The sequence below is a fragment of the Salvelinus sp. IW2-2015 genome, linkage group LG22, assembly GCF_002910315.2.
Source record: "Salvelinus sp. IW2-2015 linkage group LG22, ASM291031v2, whole genome shotgun sequence".
Lineage (NCBI taxonomy): Eukaryota > Metazoa > Chordata > Actinopteri > Salmoniformes > Salmonidae > Salvelinus > Salvelinus sp. IW2-2015.
Genome location: NC_036862.1, coordinates 18,500,323 through 18,516,943, shown reverse-complemented (window position 1 = coordinate 18,516,943; position 16,621 = coordinate 18,500,323). Strand labels below are relative to the sequence as shown.

Genomic DNA, 16,621 nt, shown 5'->3' with positions numbered 1-16,621 from the left:
ATTAAACAATACTTCAACAAATGATTCATTTGTAACATGACATCAAGACCTAGCAACGTAAGTGTTAGAATCTCTAGAGGTCTCTAGAGTTTGTTGCCAAGGAACTCTCGCGATAGTAATTCACACAGCCCTGGTACGTCATCGAAATTACAAAATGAGTATCTCTGCTTACGTTTCAGACCATTGCTTGCTAGCTGCATAGCTATCAGTCTATTTTTCTGGTTATGTCGATTAGTATAATTGTTGAGGAATATATAACATTATATGCATTAACTATTAGCGGTGGAGCTACTATGGCAACTGGACATGATTAGTTGTCTGCTATCAAGTGTGATAACCGTGAAGACTCAGCACGTTAGCTACAGTGAAGGTACCGTAGCAACGACGGACGCTTGTTTGACGAGAGAGGTAGCTAATTTGGCTAGCGTAGCAGCTAGTCAGTAACTATCAACTACCTAGTAGTTGCCATACACTGTCATTGCTAGCGATATGGCTTCTGCACTCCAAATAAAACATATGCAGGCATAACTTAGCTAACTAGACAACTGTGTTTTTTAAATTTTTACTAGCAAACTGAGTACCGTTAGCTATGAATAGCTAGCTACTTAGCTACTCTCTTTGCTAATTGTATAGCAAGCTAATACAGTCTGTTTGGTAACTAACTCTTATGTCCAATTTGAATGATCGATGACAACCCTTCTGTTTACAGTGAGTGCCTAGTACCTATTTTCTGAAGACTTCACATTAGCCACCACAATGAGATTAAAGACATCATTACTCAAGGAACCAAAACATATCCTTTTGAATTGTGTGAAAGATAGAACGATACTACAACAGTGCTTTGACCTGATAGTTCGTTTTTTCTGTTTAAAAAAAATATGGACAGTCAGCAATCATTAATGAAAAATCTATTAATAAGTTGTGCCTCTAATAACATACTTGACCTCCTTTGCTCTGGTCTAGGGGGTTAGTGTCCGTTCCTCCAACTTGCTCTAACGTCATGGACCAAAGCCAAGGCCGCCTGAGACAAATATGATATTCAGTGCACCTTGCACCACCAGACCTGGGTTCAAATACTATTTGAAAACTTTTAAATATTTTGAGTGTCCGGAGTGGCAGATGGGCTGGGTTTGCAGTTTTGGGACTATTTGAATGGTCCATTAAGCCCGCTAAGCTCAATCAAGCACAGATAACCCAGGTCTGCCTGGCACCTTACTAAAGGCATGCTTATTGCAACCTGTATGTAGGTGAAAATGTTTTTATATGCTAATTGCTATCAGACCTGTGTGTGGATCTCCCCTACCTAAACACAAAGAAAGGTGTATACAGGATCTGTGTTGATTAATTMACCTGAAAAGCAACCACTGTGTTTGAGTCTGTTGCAGTCATCAACCCTGGACCCAGAGAGTTAGGCTACAGGGTGTGAGAACGTTTGTTCCAGTTTAACGCTAACACACCTGGTTCAAGTAATTTAGATATTTTGCCGCAACCGCTGATCTATTTCCACCTAACCATTGTCCTCCTTAACACCTGGACACATAAAGAGCTTGTGAGCTGTGTGGGCTGGACCACTGCAGACGAGCTGTACTCATGCAGTGAGGACCACCAGATCCTGAGATGGAACCTGCTGACCAGTGAGACTAGCCTGGTGGTGAAGCTGCAGGAGGACCTCTTCCCCATCGACCTGCACTGGTTCCCCAAGACGGTGGGAGGCAAGAAGCAGGCCCAGGCTGAGATCTTTGTGCTCACCAGCACTGATGGCAAGTCACCAAAGGGCCCAATAATGAGGAATAATAAGAGATTTTCTCGTAACATGCTTTGATAATTCGTTTCGATAACTTTATTTATGAAGCACTTTTCATAGCTTACCTAAAAGCGCTATCTGAAACACGTGTTTGGCACCGCTAAAATAGAAAATAAATGTTGCATTTTAAAGCAATGTTAATTTCTCACATTATTCAACAAGACAGATTGATATTGAATTAGGTAGGTGATAGAGGATAGGAGTCCCAAGGTACATAACCGCATGGTCTGTGTGAAATGTCTCTCATTGACCAGAGTGGTATACTACGAAGCACGCTTCCGTTAGCTGCACATTCACATTCTATTCTAAGGCTTCATTCGTACCACAACGGTGGATATTGCCCGTCTGCCTGCCGCATACTGTAGCAGGCGTGTAACTGCGCATGCATGTTGCACGTGGCTAGTTAAACGCCGAGCTCTTCATTGAGGCAATGCTGAAACATCGATCCATGCCCAAATCGGTTCCACATTTTAATTTGTGCCGAAATTAAAATATAAGAAAATGTATCTTGCAAATCCAGCAGGCTTTGGTGTGAAATAGGCTTTTCGAAGTGCCATCTTTATTTTATTATCGTTAATGCCGTCTTTGATGTGCTTATCAATGAACAAGCACCCTTTCCCGACTCCTGTCGCTCCTTTTGTTTGTGGTACAGCTTGTTGTGTTGTGGGTATATACTGTAACGACCCTGGGTTTATAAACGCGGAAATCGACTCTGCCGCTTGTGCATGCTTTTGCGGCACAGTCGATAACGCGTTATAATCCATAGAAAGGTTTTGGTACCTCTAACCCTGGCAATTTGACTGTTAAACTCATTGGTACACTAGCAATGGCTGTTAGTTTGCGTTTCAAATGTCAAAATACTATCACGTGAAAAATGTATTTTGGAAAGCAAATGCGGTCTACTAAATGTGTAATGTGAAAGGTACTTTAGTTTCAGTTAATATATTTTTTTTGGGGGGGTGAATAACATTTAATCAGTCGTCTTCCTCAAATGAAGAGGACGCCGTCACAAGCTTTGTGAGAGGGATGGTATCTGATTTAATTGGTCTTCAATTCAATGCTCAGAAACATTATTCAGGGTAAATGGAGTTAGCCCGGAGTTAGCATGCCTGCAACAGGATAGTTCTGAAGGATTCGTTGCCATAGAAATTTACCAGTCTAAAAGGTGAGCCACTTTCGTGGTACCGGTTATCCCGAGTTGAACTCGAGTTGACAGAATTTACCTCGCTAACTCCTCAAACCTGATTCATAGCACAGGGCTCTGTTGTTCTCTTGTGTCTATATCAGCTCTAAACACACAGAGTGGAGATGTACGGCGATGGCAGGCGACGTGTGGTCACAATGTTAATGGCAGTGTAGGGTTGCATAAACACACCCACAAACTGAAGCAGCAATTTTCCCTGGCAGATCATGTAGTCATGAAAACATTTGCATCTGTCTTTCTGGTACATAATGATTTATAGTCATCATATAGGTAATATTATCACAATTGACTGCGTTTTAGAACAAGTCATTGGTTTCCTTTATGGAGAGGCAGTGTTTATGTTTTTAATGTACTAGTCCTATATCCTAACGCACAGCAACTTCAAAAAAAAAGTTGGGGGGGGGGATTGCACAATAGTCCACTGCAGCTTGTAAAGGCACATTTTTCTTGTTTCTGTTTTTAATGTCAGTGAAATTTCACATGGCTATGAAATGGTTAAATAGAAACCACAGATGTATAGCTTTGGTGTGTGGGGAAAATCTATAGTAACTTTTGTGGCTTTCTCCAAACTCATTTGCTGCGTGGGCCTCTGAGGCGATATGTCAAAAATGGGTTTGGTTCGTAGTACTGACAGACAGAGCAAATTCTGTGAGCAGTATGAATGTGGCGTTTAACAGTCAGGTCTTTAATAGAAATGACATTTTTTAAAGCCTATTTTAATTCTGAGTGTCCTTTAATACAGCAGCCATGGTCGTATACACACTACCTGTTTTTCTGAGTCTGCGACATTCACATTTGTTAGGACATCCAAATATAGAAACTGGAGAGAGAAGCATCATGCTGATTTGCAGTTTTAGGCAACCAGAAATTACATAGAACAYTCTGTATTTTTTAATACGCACCGCCACAAAGTATATGGTAGGCTAGTGTCTTTGATAACTGTCTCCATGCCTGATCGCTCCCCGTCTCTAGCAGATAGGAAACTGTTTAATTTAAGCAGCATAGAGACATCGCTTTCATTCTTCCGTTTTGTGTAAGAAATGTGTCTTCAGAAGGTTGCAACCAACCAGGACAGTGGAGCAAAATACATTATGTATGAGAACCTGACTCCATTGGTTACAGTTCTTTATGTTTATCTCTATTTGTTTGTTTCTGTGTGTGGCCGATTGCCTATATTCTTTGTATTTATGAACTCTCCTGACATCATGTGTTATGCTTTTATCATGCTTTTTGACTGTTTGTTGCCTCAAGTGAGATGTAGAACTGCAGAGACAGTTTATACAGTATATTTCCTTCATATCTAATGGACTTCTACCTGTCTGCTCTGTTGTCTGTCTGTAGGCAAGTTTCACCTGGCCTCTAAGATGGGCCGTATTGAGAAGAGTGTGGAGGCCCACAAAGGAGCTGTATTAGCCGGGAGATGGAACTACGACGGGACCGCTCTCATCACAGGTGAGGGGGACACAGGGTAATAAACACACACAAGAAAATGTAATCCGCTGCTCAGTAACAAGTTTGTTATAACTGCCGTAGGTTGTAACTCAGATTGTTGATGTTGTTTCCTCAGCTGGGGAGGATGGACAGATCAAGATCTGGTCTAAGAGTGGCATGCTGAGGTCCACCTTGGCCCAGCAAGGTAAAATGTTTCAAACTATTCTTTCAACCACTCAGCTCAGCACTTACTGTATTTGAAAACGAATTTGCGCAGCAGACTCGCAGTGCATAGCCACACTTTGTTTTGAAACAAATGCAGCCACCAATATTGTCCCTTTTTAACAATTTCCTGTTTTGTCAGAATGGGGCCCTGTAGTTTTTGTGGTGCAGTTGCTCCACGGTGTAGCGACAACATTGCACTCTCTCTGTGTGAAGAGGTGTATGTGAGCATGTGTGTGTGCGGTAATCTTCCAGCMCAGTGTTGTCAGCATGCTTCTGTTAGACTGGCGCTTAGCTGAACTGATCAAGTGTGCTCGCATACTCCCTTAAAAACCTTCGCTTGAAAAACTACAAAATTCGGCAATAGTTCTGTTAGTCCTTCTTGAGATGTCATAGCCAGTGTACACTTCTTCAATAAATCTGTAATTCATTTTTATGTGCAGTCAAAAGTTTGGACACACCTACTCATTCCAGGGTTTTTCTTTATTTGACTATTTTCTACATTGTGGAATAATAGTGAAGAATTCAAAACTATGAAATAGCACATATGGAATCATGTAGTAACCAAAATAGTGTTAAACAAATCAAAATACATGTGAGAACTCCTTCAAGACTGTTGGAAAATCATTCCAGGTGAAGCTGATTGAGCGAATGCCAGGAGTGTGCAAAGCTGTCATCTAGGCAAAGGGTGGCTACTTTGAAGAATCTCAAATACAAAATGTATTTTGWTTTGTTTAACACTTTTTTTGGTTACTACATAATTCTATATGTGTTATTTCATAGTTTTGATGTCTTCACTATTGATCTACAATGTAGAAAATAGTAAAAATAAAGAAAAACCCTTGAATGAGTAGGTGTGTCCAAACTTTTGACTGGTACTGTATATGCCAAGAAGATTTTATTCGCACATTTTTACATCTAACTAAGATGTTTGTGGCAGTATATCTCAAGTGAAAAAATGTGCCTGAAAACGAGTCGTATCTCGTTGAATGACAACAAACATATAACTGAAGAATCCCTACAGTTGACCAATCATCAACGAAGGGGTGTGGACTTCGGCTACCGACTTCGGCTTGACTCGAGGAAAATAAATTCACCTCCCATGTGTGAATGAGGATGCACTGTGTTAATCATAGGGGGTGAATGTGTCAGCCTGGTGCTTTTTCAAGCCGTTTGTAGGTCTCTCTCACACTCTGTGCCCAGGCAGAGGACCTGCTTGGGCCGGGCCAGGGACAGTTGTAATGAGGTCAAACCCATGAACACAGCCACGTGAGTTACAGAGAGAGAGACGGCGCTAGCGGAAATTTTGTAAACATAAGGCAACACACAGCCACCAATTAAAGTCTCACACACAGACCGCAGTGTTCATTAAGGCCCCTTCTGCTTTTTAGGGCACCTCACTGGATGAAAGAGAGAAAGCGAGAGAGAGGTATGTAGAGAGAGAGCGAAAGGGATTTGATGAAAAGAGAAAGGCTTGTCACAGAGCGGTACAATACTGTTCATGTTTATTCAGGTAGCCCTCTGTGCCGTGTCACAAAGGTTTCTCCACTTAAACTGAGCTTTTGGTTGAAGACAAGCGGCATGATGCGCTGCCATTAGACAGCTCTGAGAATGGTGGTTATATAGTAACCTAGATAATGTCGTCACAGTACATATAGAAAGACTAGTACAGTTTGAAGCACTACATGATATGCCTCATGTTTTGACAATCTTTAGGATTTCACATTTACTTCCACAGTTGGGATTTGTGTGTGTGTACAGTGTCTTTACAGTGTGTGTGTGTGCGTACAGTGTGTCTCTCTGTGTGTATTTAAAACTGCTGTAAACGATGCCGATGCGACGATCTGAAAGATGGCTTTTGTGTTAACAGTGTTTAGTCCAGCCAGATGATTTAAGATGACAACCATGGAGGATTTAAGATGACAATCTGGCAGACAGAGAGAAGTGTGTGTGTGTGTGTTGAACTATTAGGGTGTAATGCTGCTGGATACAGTTGAAAATGCAGCCAATGCTCCAGTTCCATTTTTATTAAAGGCACCGTAAAGTTTCAAAGGTTTATTGGAGTGGAGTTTTATTAAAATCCATAAAAAAAGACTCCTAATGATCCATTTCTCTAACCAGTACTCGCATACAGATGGTTTACTTATTAATTGATTCATTGTGCCATTTTGAAATATCTTCTCAGAAGTGGCCCCCAAAAAATGTTGCCGTTGATGGTAAAACCTGGCCATCCGGATGACATGGATGCATTCTCCCGAATGAATGGGCTCTTTGCTTCCATAGAAAACTGGGCAGAGGCAGGAGCAGTTTCGCCACACGATGCACATTCTCCCTCAGTCCTCTATTTAATGTGTCTGTCTGTGTTGTTGTGAACCATGGCATTGACTGGACAGGCTTGAGAGGGAGTGAGCKGCACAGCCGCTGTTGCACGTACAGATTTGTAGAGCGCATGGAGGAACTGGTGGTGTCTCCTAACAGGTGTGGACACATCATCCACACTGCAGATGCATCTGTGCAGGTGCTGCGCCCCCTTATGCACACACACACTGCAGGAGTCACGGGTACAGCTGGGGGCCGTTGTTGTGAGTCTTGAGTGAGATGATGTAACCGTGTCCCATTTGTGTGGGGGAGGAAGAGCGAGGGAGGAGAGGACGGGTGTAGAAGAGGAGGAGGAGGGGGGCGGAGGAGGAGGAGGGCAGAGGGAACTCGTCTCAGCCGTCTCTCATTGTCAGCCCGCAATCATGTGACCTCTTGGCATTTGTGAGAAACCGCAAGCACCTGGAGCAGGGTTAAATGTCAGCCTGCCTCTTTCTCTCACACACACACACACACACACACACGGTTTAGGCAGGTTTCTCTTAACGCTCAGCTGTCTTGGTGTGATACACAGCCAGGTCTGCAGGATTCCAGCAAGCTTTGCACGCAAAATCCCATTCCTACAGGCTGTACGAGGTGAACCTTAAGAGTAAATATGACACTGCTGTGGTGTGGAAATTAGAAATGCAATCTCCTCCAGCTGCTGCAGTGTCTCTGTGTTTGTAAGGAACACCAGGCACTTCTCCCTCTTTGATAAGGACTGCCTCGAGGTAAACTGTGATAGCTAATCAATGCTCTGATGAAACCAGAGTCAACTAACTAGTGGATCTTCTACTGACAGAATTATTATATGTCACGCTGTCTGAGAAGGAGATGCAACTGTGAAACGGCCTTAAACAAGTTTCAGTTTTCATAATTTTCTGATATTAATGGATGTGTTATGAAAATAGTATTATAAAAGTTATTGTTTAAGCACATGGACATTGTTAAGCAGTGTGATTCCTCACCTCCTGCTGTGTGTGTCTCTCTCTCAGGGTCTCCTGTGTACTCAGTGGCCTGGGGCCCGGACTCTGATAGGATCCTGTACACGTCAGGCAGACTGCTGATAATCAAGCCCCTGCAACCTAGTGCCAAGCTCCTACAGGTACTGTGAGTGTGTGTGGGGTTTGAAGACCTCGTACTCCAGTGAGTATTCTTCTTGTTCATGTACATTTGTTTATTGTTTTTGGCACTGAATTGTGCCTGGGACCCTGAGTAAACACCAGAGGGTTTAGTGTGCACCCCCCTCCCCCCCACCTCCTCCCTCCCCCTGAGCAGAGCAACAGCTGGCAGTGTATGGAGAAACCCCCTGCACAACTCTGAGCCCTACAACCCCCTCACCCCATCCCCCTGCTCCCTTTGGGGAGAGACAGAGTCGTGGGAGAGAGAGGGGTTTGGGAGGCGGAGGGGGGTGGAGATCAGGAGTTGTAGTGATAACCTTCACATGGCAGGAGGAGAAAAGAGACAATGACTGAGTTGACTCCTCCTCTCGTCCTCCTTTTATGGCACGTGCCTCTGGTTATCTGTTGGTCGATACATCTCATGAGTATTGAYCTACAGTGCCTTCGGAAAGTATTCAGACCCTTTGACTTTTTCCACATTTTGTTACGTTCTAATTCTAAAATGGATTAAATTGGGGCGTCTGGTTGCCTAGTGGTTAGAGCGTTGGGCCAGTTACCGAACGGTTGCTGGATCGAATCCCCGAGCTGACAAGGTAAAAATCTTTCGTTCTGCCCCTGAACAAGGCAGTTAACCCACTGTTCCTAGGCCGTCATTGTAAATAAGAACTGGTTCTTAACTGACTTGCCTAGTTAAATAAAGGTAACATTTTTTTATTTATTYTATTTTATTTTTCTCATCAATCTACACACAATACCCTATGACCAAGCAAAAACAGGTTTTTAGATTTTTTTGAAAAATAAAATAAAAAAATACATATTCACATTTACATAAGTATTCAGAGCCTTTACTCAGTACTTTGTTGAAGCAGCTTTGGCAACGATTACAGCCTCGAGTCTTCTTGKATATGATGCTACAAGCTTGGCACACCTGTATTTGAGGAGTTTCCAACCATTCTTCTCTGCAGATCCTCTCAAGCGCTTGTCAGGTTGGATGGGGAGTTTCGCTGCACAGCTTTTATCAGGTCTCTCCAGAGATGTTCAGAGACTTGTCCCGAAGTCACTCTTGCGTTGTCTTGGCTGTGTGCTTAGGGTCGTTGTACTGTTGGAAGGTGAACCTTCGCCCCAGTCTGAGCAGATTTTCATCAAGGATCTCTCTGTACTTTGCTCTGTTCATCTTTCCCTCTATCCTGACTAGTCTCCCAGTCCTTGCCGCTGAAAAACATTCCCACAGCATGATGCTGTCACCACCATGTTTCACCGTAGGGATGGTGCCAGGTTTCCTCCAGACGTGACGCTTGTCATTCAGGCCAAAGAGTTCAATCTTGGTTTCATCAGACCAGAGATTCTTGTTTCTCATGGTCTGAGAGTCCTTTAGGTGCCTTTTGGCAAACTCCAAGCGGGCTGTCATGTTCCTTCTACTGAGGAGTGGCTTCCATCTGGCCACTACCAGAAAGGCCTGATTGGTGGAGTGCTGCAGCGATGGTTGTCCTAGAAGGTTCTCMCATCTCCACAGAGGAACTCTGGAACTCTGTCAGAGTGACTATCGTGTTCCTGACCAAGGCCCTTCTCCCCCGATTKCTCAGTTTGGCTGGGCAGCCAGCTCTAGGAAGAGTCTTGGTGGTTCCAAATTTCTTCCATTTAAGAATAATGAAGAACTTCAATGCTCCAGACATTTCTTGGTACCATTCCCCAGGTCTGTGCCTCGACACAATCCTGTCTTGGAACTCTACGGACAATTCCTTCGACCTCATGACCTGTTTTTTGATCTGACATGCACTGTCAACTGTGGGACCTTTATATAGACAGGTGTGTGCCTTTCCAAATCATGTCCAATCAATTGAATGTACAACAGGTGCACTCCAATCAAGTTGTGGAAACATCTCAAGGATGATCAATGGAAACAGGATGCATCTGAGCTCAATTTCGAGTCTCATAGCTAAGGTATTTCTGTTTTTTAKTTTCAATACATTTGCATAAATGACAACCTGTTTTCTCTTTGCCATTATGGGGTATTGTGTAGATGGAGGGGGGAAATGATTTAATCAATTTTAGAATAAGGCTGTAGCATAACAATGTGGAGGAAGTCAGGTCTGAATACTTTCTGAATGCACTGTAAGTGTGACTGTCCAACCTGTCCTTACTTTTTTGAAGGGGACTATTCTGACGATTTTTCCCAGTCTCATTCAGTATGCTGAACAATAAGCAGCACATCAGGATGTGTCAGTAAGTCACTTGGCTAATGTTGGGGTGTGTGAGTTAGTGTGTGTGTTTTAACAGAGATGTAATGGGGTCTCTGACGGGGTCGTGTGTGTGATCTCGTACCCGTGGCGACCTGTGAAGGCTCTGCCCTGTTTCCAATTAGAGCCAAGTCCAAGCTGTTACATTAACACAGAGCAGACTTGGAGGCTGTCAGAGAGAGCACCTCGCTCGACCTATAGCTCTCTCTCTTCTTGTCTACTAGGCGCCTTCTGATAAGAACGCTCTCCTCCCTGTATTTGCTTTGTCTTGTCTCCCTGCAGTCTTCTCCTGCTTGTCCTTGACAAAAAAAACTTGAGTCATATTAGCCTTCAGCTCAGCGTGTAGTATATTGATATGGACCTGCGCCCCCCCCCTCTCTTTCCTTTCCTCTCATTCCTTCCCTCTGTCTCTCAGGTGTGGGGAAAGAGCCTGGGACTGGTTAACTGAGGTGTGATCCTGAATTTATTGGTTGGGTATGGAGAATATCACTGCTCTCGCATAAACATCTGCTCTTTCTCTGCTCCCTCCTCTCTTCCTTGTCCCTCGCTCCCTTTCTCTCCCCAGTGGAAGGCCCATGATGGGATCATTCTGAAGGTGGACTGGAACTCTGTGAATGACCTGATACTGTCAAGTGGAGAGGACTGTAAATACAAGGTCAAGTGTGTCCAGTGATCCAATAATGATGACCTGTGTTATAACGTGTGTGTCACGCAGTCGCAATACTGTGCAATTGACCCTGTTCCTTCTCCCACCTCTCTCTCGCTCTCTCCCCCTCCTTCCCGTCATCTCCCTCCTTCCCCCTTTCTCAGGTGTGGGACAGCTATGGTCGTCTGCTATACACGTCCTCGTCACATGACTACCCTGTGACCTCGGTGTCCTGGTCTCCGGATGGGGAGGTGTTTGCCGTGGGCTCCTTCAACACCCTGCGCCTCTGTGACAAGACCGGGGTAAGGGCTCACCCCACCACACGTCCACTGCCAACCCCTCACACACCTCTGTGTACTGTCACTGTGTGTGTTTCGGTGTGACAAACCTGGTTCTGTAAGAGGTCCTCCGTCTCTTCCCTAGTGTGTGGAAGTAGATGGTGAATGCATGTTGTGAGTCTCTCTCTGTACACCTCACTCACTAGTCTCTGTCACGTGTCAGTATTAATACCTGGGGCTGATAGTGCTGTTGATGGTAAGTGGACTTGTAATGAGCGAGTGATGGGTAGCCCAGGTAGCCTAGTGGTTAGAGCGTTGGACTAGTAACCAGAAGGTTGCAAGATAGAATCCCCGAGCTGACAAGGTAAAAAATCTGTCGTTCTGCCCCTGAACAAGGCAATTAACCAACTGTTCCTAGGCCGTCATTGAAAATAAGAATTTGTTCTAAACTGACTTGCCTAGTTAAATAAAGGTGAAAAAGAATGTTGTTTTATTATTCTTCAACATATGGCCAGAAACAATATATCTTAGCTGGATTTCTTGTTAAGTTARAATAGAAATGTCAGTGTATTTCTCTATGAGACGTGGCCTAATGAAAACAAACAGCACTGGGCTCTGCTCCTCTGCACTGATCACCACTCATTTCATGCTACATTTTGATCTAATTAGAATCAAATGGCATTTTTTTTGCACCAAAACAAATGGTCTGGAGAGAGACTCTGAGCCAACGCAGATGTCTACACAACACCGAGGTTATGAAAGAGGTTGTGTGTGTGCTTGTAAACACTGTGTATTTGAGTTTGTGCATGCATGTGTGTATTCAAGGGTATTAGCTTTCACTTGTCTAGTTGTTACAGATCAGTGTGGATGAAGGAAAGTAGATGTGGAGAGGAAGGAAGCCATCTTGTTCTTCTGAGTTGAACCCTCAGTAGGACGCTATTCCATTCAAGCCTGTTACTAGCTTTGGGGATTACGAGTCAGAAACAAGTTAGCAGCAAGAGTACAGTAATAAGCAGTATCTTCTTTTCACACTGTAAATATTGCTTTATTTTTTAATTTTTGAGTACACAAATCCAATAAGATTATTTGGACTACTGAGAYCACAAACTCTCTGAGCGGGTGTAATTGTGTCGAATAATGAACCTAAATCACCTTTCTTCACAATGACAATCGTGTCTGTGTTGTGAGTTTGTTTACGTTGTGGGTCTGTTCCATTGTTTGTCATTGCGCCACTCTGTGTCTTGTGGTGGGGTTGACTGTGGCGCTCTCTCTCTCTCTCTCTCTCTCTGATGACGCGTACAGTAACTCTAACTGGGGTAAGGGTCTGTTTGCCTTCACCTCCTCCCAGGCCACAGAGGGAGAGTGTGGTGTGTACTGTAGCCTGGCCCTGGCCTGCCGTGGGAGGGTTGCTCAACACCAGGGAGAAGAAGACTGAGGAAGAAGAGAAACAAAGAGAGGAGAGAAAGAGAAGGCCACTCAAATGTCACTTCGTAACTGCTTCTTGATAAGTTGATGAATCTGATCCCGTGTTCTGTCGGCCCAGCGGCCCTTGCTTTCAGTCTCATGCACATTTGGTGTGTATGCTGTGTTCCAGTACGTGCAGGGTAACTGTTGCATCCCTGCCTGTATCTGGGCTGTAGTTGGGCTGTGGTGCAGAAGGAGTTAAGCACAGTGAGGAATCTTTGCTGTTACTACCGTGACTAATGGGCAGGAGTTTCATTCTGTATCTGGTACAATGAAACCTTGCACTTTACAGAGCGCTGCCTCAGCAGGAACGGCCAAGCACGTTTAACCCCTAACCTCCAGCAGGACTTCTCTCCTCCTCTCTATCTATCTCTGTCACTTTTMTTTTTTTTCTTTCTTTCTCTCTATCTCTCTCTCTCATTCTCTATCCCTCCACGGAAAAGATGAAGTGCATTACCCTCCTCATTATCACAGGGCGAGGAGTAGGGGGAATACCCCATTACACGCACACGCACAGATACTGAGGCACACATTAACAAAGATGCAGAGATACAGACACACACATGTTGGGGCTAGTCTCAACGTTAGCCCAGGACTGAACCTGATCACTTTTTCTCATGTTTTTTTTATGGATAGTTGATCATCTTGATATGTCTCTCTATTGACTTGAATAAGAGAGAAACTGTCCGGGTCTTGTCCCCAGCCCCTCTCCTCTTTAGGCATGGCAGATCTTAGATTCTCAATTAAGCACAAAGCAGTACACTGTCACTTTTTTTACTGGATTTGAGCACAAGAAGTGAGTGTGTGTGTGTGCCTGCCTGCGTGCGTGCATCCGTGCATGCACTCCAATGGGCCTGCGAGACAACAGTCTATTTACGAGACACTGCAGCTGGTGTCTAGCGTCTGGACTCTGTCACGATCCCTGACACTGTGACACTCACTAACAAGTGTGACTCATTGTGCCCTCTCTCCTTCCCTCTGTCTTTCTCTTGCCTTCCCTTCCCCCCCTTTCTCTCTCTCTCTTTCCCTTTCTCTCTCTCTCCCCCTTTCCCTCTCGTCTGCAGATCGGTACACAGACACTATCATAGACCCTGTTAGTGTGTGTGTGTGTGTGTTCGACTAATTTGTCAGAATAGCAAATACAGACTGATGATGACGTTCCTGTGGATGCTATGACATGACGGTAAGACGGTAGACGGTAGACTCTTCCAAACCATCCATTCAGAAACCCCCACTCGAGCTTACTAAAGAACCGAACACACACACATCAGACTCCGTGTTCTGTCCCATGTTGGGTCTTGTTTCAGGCCTTAATTGAAATGTCCAGAACAATCATTGGGCTATTAATACCTGCTGTTCCCGCGATGTGGTTGGGACTGAAGACGTGGCCCAGCTCTGGCCCAGTCCAGGAACCGAGAACCAGGAACCCTTCACTCCACTAATTAGCCAAAACCAATGTGCAATGGCTGTCCTGCTTTAGAAAGCCTATACTTAATCAGGAGCGGCTGATGGCTTCTTAAAGCTGCTATTTGCCCATCTATTTGACCTCATCTGAAACAGCGCTATGACATGAAGTCAGAAATGTGTTCTAAATCTGCGCTGGGTTTCCTACCACCCGACACACACACACACACACATTGGAAGTGGAAAGTCTGAGGCTCCCTCTCCACTCCCATAACATCTGCCTGCCCCACTCACACAGCCATAGGAGATAAGTCATCATAAATTGTGTGTCAAATGTATAGCTGACAATTGCAGCGTTATTCTGAAGGGGAGGGGGTCATGATTTGGAGTGTAAAACCACCGATATCTGGTGTAATGCAGATATTATTTTGCGCGACACGTAAAATGTCCCGAATCAATGCAATTGATGATTTAATGATTTATCGTCTCCAGCTGTGACGATTGTATTCTGCCTGATACAATGTCAGTCTGTTGGCTCACATAGCTACACAGAAAACACTCCGCACAATGGGTTCTGATAGCGTTTGGAAACATTGTAGGAGCTTTTTTTTAGTGTAACATGGTATGATGTGGAGAATCTTATGAGGTCAGTCTGATCTGACCTGTATCCCATGTTTCTCTCTCGCTCTCTCTTTCTCTCTCTTTCTCTGTGTGTGTGTTTTAATAGTCACATGTACAGGGTTGCAGGTGTGATTACTGGGTACCGTGAACATGTAAATGGTAATAAAACAATGTATAAATAATACTATATACATCATAACTGTAGCAGTGATGAATAAATACATATCTTTGGGGTGGAGGCAGAGTTAAGACTGTGGGGGAGTGTCCATAGAGGGAGCAGCATGACCATTGAAGGGGTGTGGGGAGTGAAGCAGCTTGATGGTCTGAGGGTAGAAAGTCTTGCGGTTTATGCCATGATGCTCATGTACTGCCCACATCTGAGTAATTGAAGCGGGGAGAACAGGGCAGGGCTTAGGTGGCTGGGAGTCCCTGATGATCTTCTTTGCCTTCCTGAGACACCTGGTGTTGTAGGTGTCCTGTAAGGCAGGCAGTGTGCACCCAATGGTGCGTTTGGCTGCACGTATCACCCTCTGAACAGCCTTGCGGTCCGTGGTGGTGAAGTTTCCGTACCAGGCTGTGATGCAGCCCGACAGTATGCTCTCGATGGTGCTCCGAATTTCTTCAGCATCCTGAGGGTGAAGAGTCGCTGTCGTGCCTTCGCCACGTTGTCCGTGTGGTTAGACCATTTCATCTTCTCTGAGATGTGTACGCCGAGGAATTTGAAGTTATTTGACAGTCTCCACGGTGGCCCTGTTGATGAGGATGGGGGTGTCCAGTCTGGCTCCTCCTGATGTCCACAATCACAATATTTGTTTTGCTAACATTAAGGGGGAGGTTGTTTACCTGGCACCACGGTATCAGAGTGCCTTGTTGTTGGTAATCAGGCCTACTACTGTCGTCAGCGAACTTGATGATGACGTTGGAACTGTGTGAGGCCACGCAATCGTGGGTATACAGGGAATACAGGAGGGGACTAAGGATGCACCCTTGTGGGGCCCCCTTGTCGAGAATCAGTGTCAAGGAGGAAATGTTGCGTACTGTCACAACCTGGGGGCGGCCCGTCAGGAAGTCCAGGACCGAGTTCCATAGGGAGACGTTCAGACCCAGGGCCGTGAGCTTTGTATTGAGTTTATAGGGCACTATGTTATTGTAAGCCGAGCTGTAGTCGATGAACAGCATCCTCACATATGCATTCCTTTTGTCCAGGTGGGTAAGGGCGGTGTGCAGTGCAATGGCAATTGCTTCGTCCGTGGATCTGTCAAGGCGGTAGGTTTGACTAGCCTCTCAAAGCACTTCATGTTGACGGAAGTGAGTGCTACTGGTTGGTAGTCGTTCAGTTTCTTTCCCCAGGTTGGCATAGCAACCGGAGCTAGGGAGAGGTTGAAAATGTCAGAACACAACAGCCAACTGGTCTGCACATGCTCTGAGGGCACGGCTAGGGATGCTGTCTGGGCTGGCAGCCTTGAGGGTTAACACGTTTGAATGACTTACATGTGTAGCCCACGTTGTCATTGGGGGCTCTCTTCGGCAGCTCAGTGTCATTTTGCTCGAATCGTGACAAAAAGGTGTTTAACTCCTCCGGTAGGTTGGCGTTGGTGATGTGGCTGGCTTTTCTTTTCGCAATCCGTGATAGTTAGGAGCCTCTGCCACATTCGCCTTGTGTCCAACCCGCTGAATTGCTCCTCCACTTTGTCACTTTATTTGTTTAGGTCGTATTTTTACTGTTTAACCATATTTTTGTCCCCGGTCACCTTGCCCTGTTTATAAGCAGCATCTCTCTTTTTCCGTTTTTTTCTTTCAAATTTGCCCACTTCCGGCGCCGACAGAGATGGCC

General features: G+C 44.8%; 1 protein-coding gene across 2 annotated transcripts in view; it reads left to right on the top strand.

Moving 5' to 3' along the window:
• Positions 1-139: 139 nt before the first annotated feature.
• ift80 (intraflagellar transport 80 homolog (Chlamydomonas)) overlaps positions 140-16,621 on the top strand; it is an 87,555-nt gene continuing 71,073 nt past the window's right edge. The window contains exons 1-6 of one of the 2 annotated variants that reach the window (XM_024014515.2): positions 140-370; positions 4,350-4,460; positions 4,576-4,644; positions 8,012-8,121; positions 10,940-11,029; positions 11,185-11,322. In XM_024014515.2, the coding sequence (XP_023870283.1) occupies positions 307-370; positions 4,350-4,460; positions 4,576-4,644; positions 8,012-8,121; positions 10,940-11,029; positions 11,185-11,322 (582 nt within the window). In that variant the 5' untranslated portion in view covers positions 140-306. Of the gene's footprint in view, positions 371-1,520; positions 1,761-4,349; positions 4,461-4,575; positions 4,645-8,011; positions 8,122-10,939; positions 11,030-11,184; positions 11,323-16,621 lie in introns of those variants that run through there. The other variant, XM_024014514.2, reaches the window with a different exon arrangement.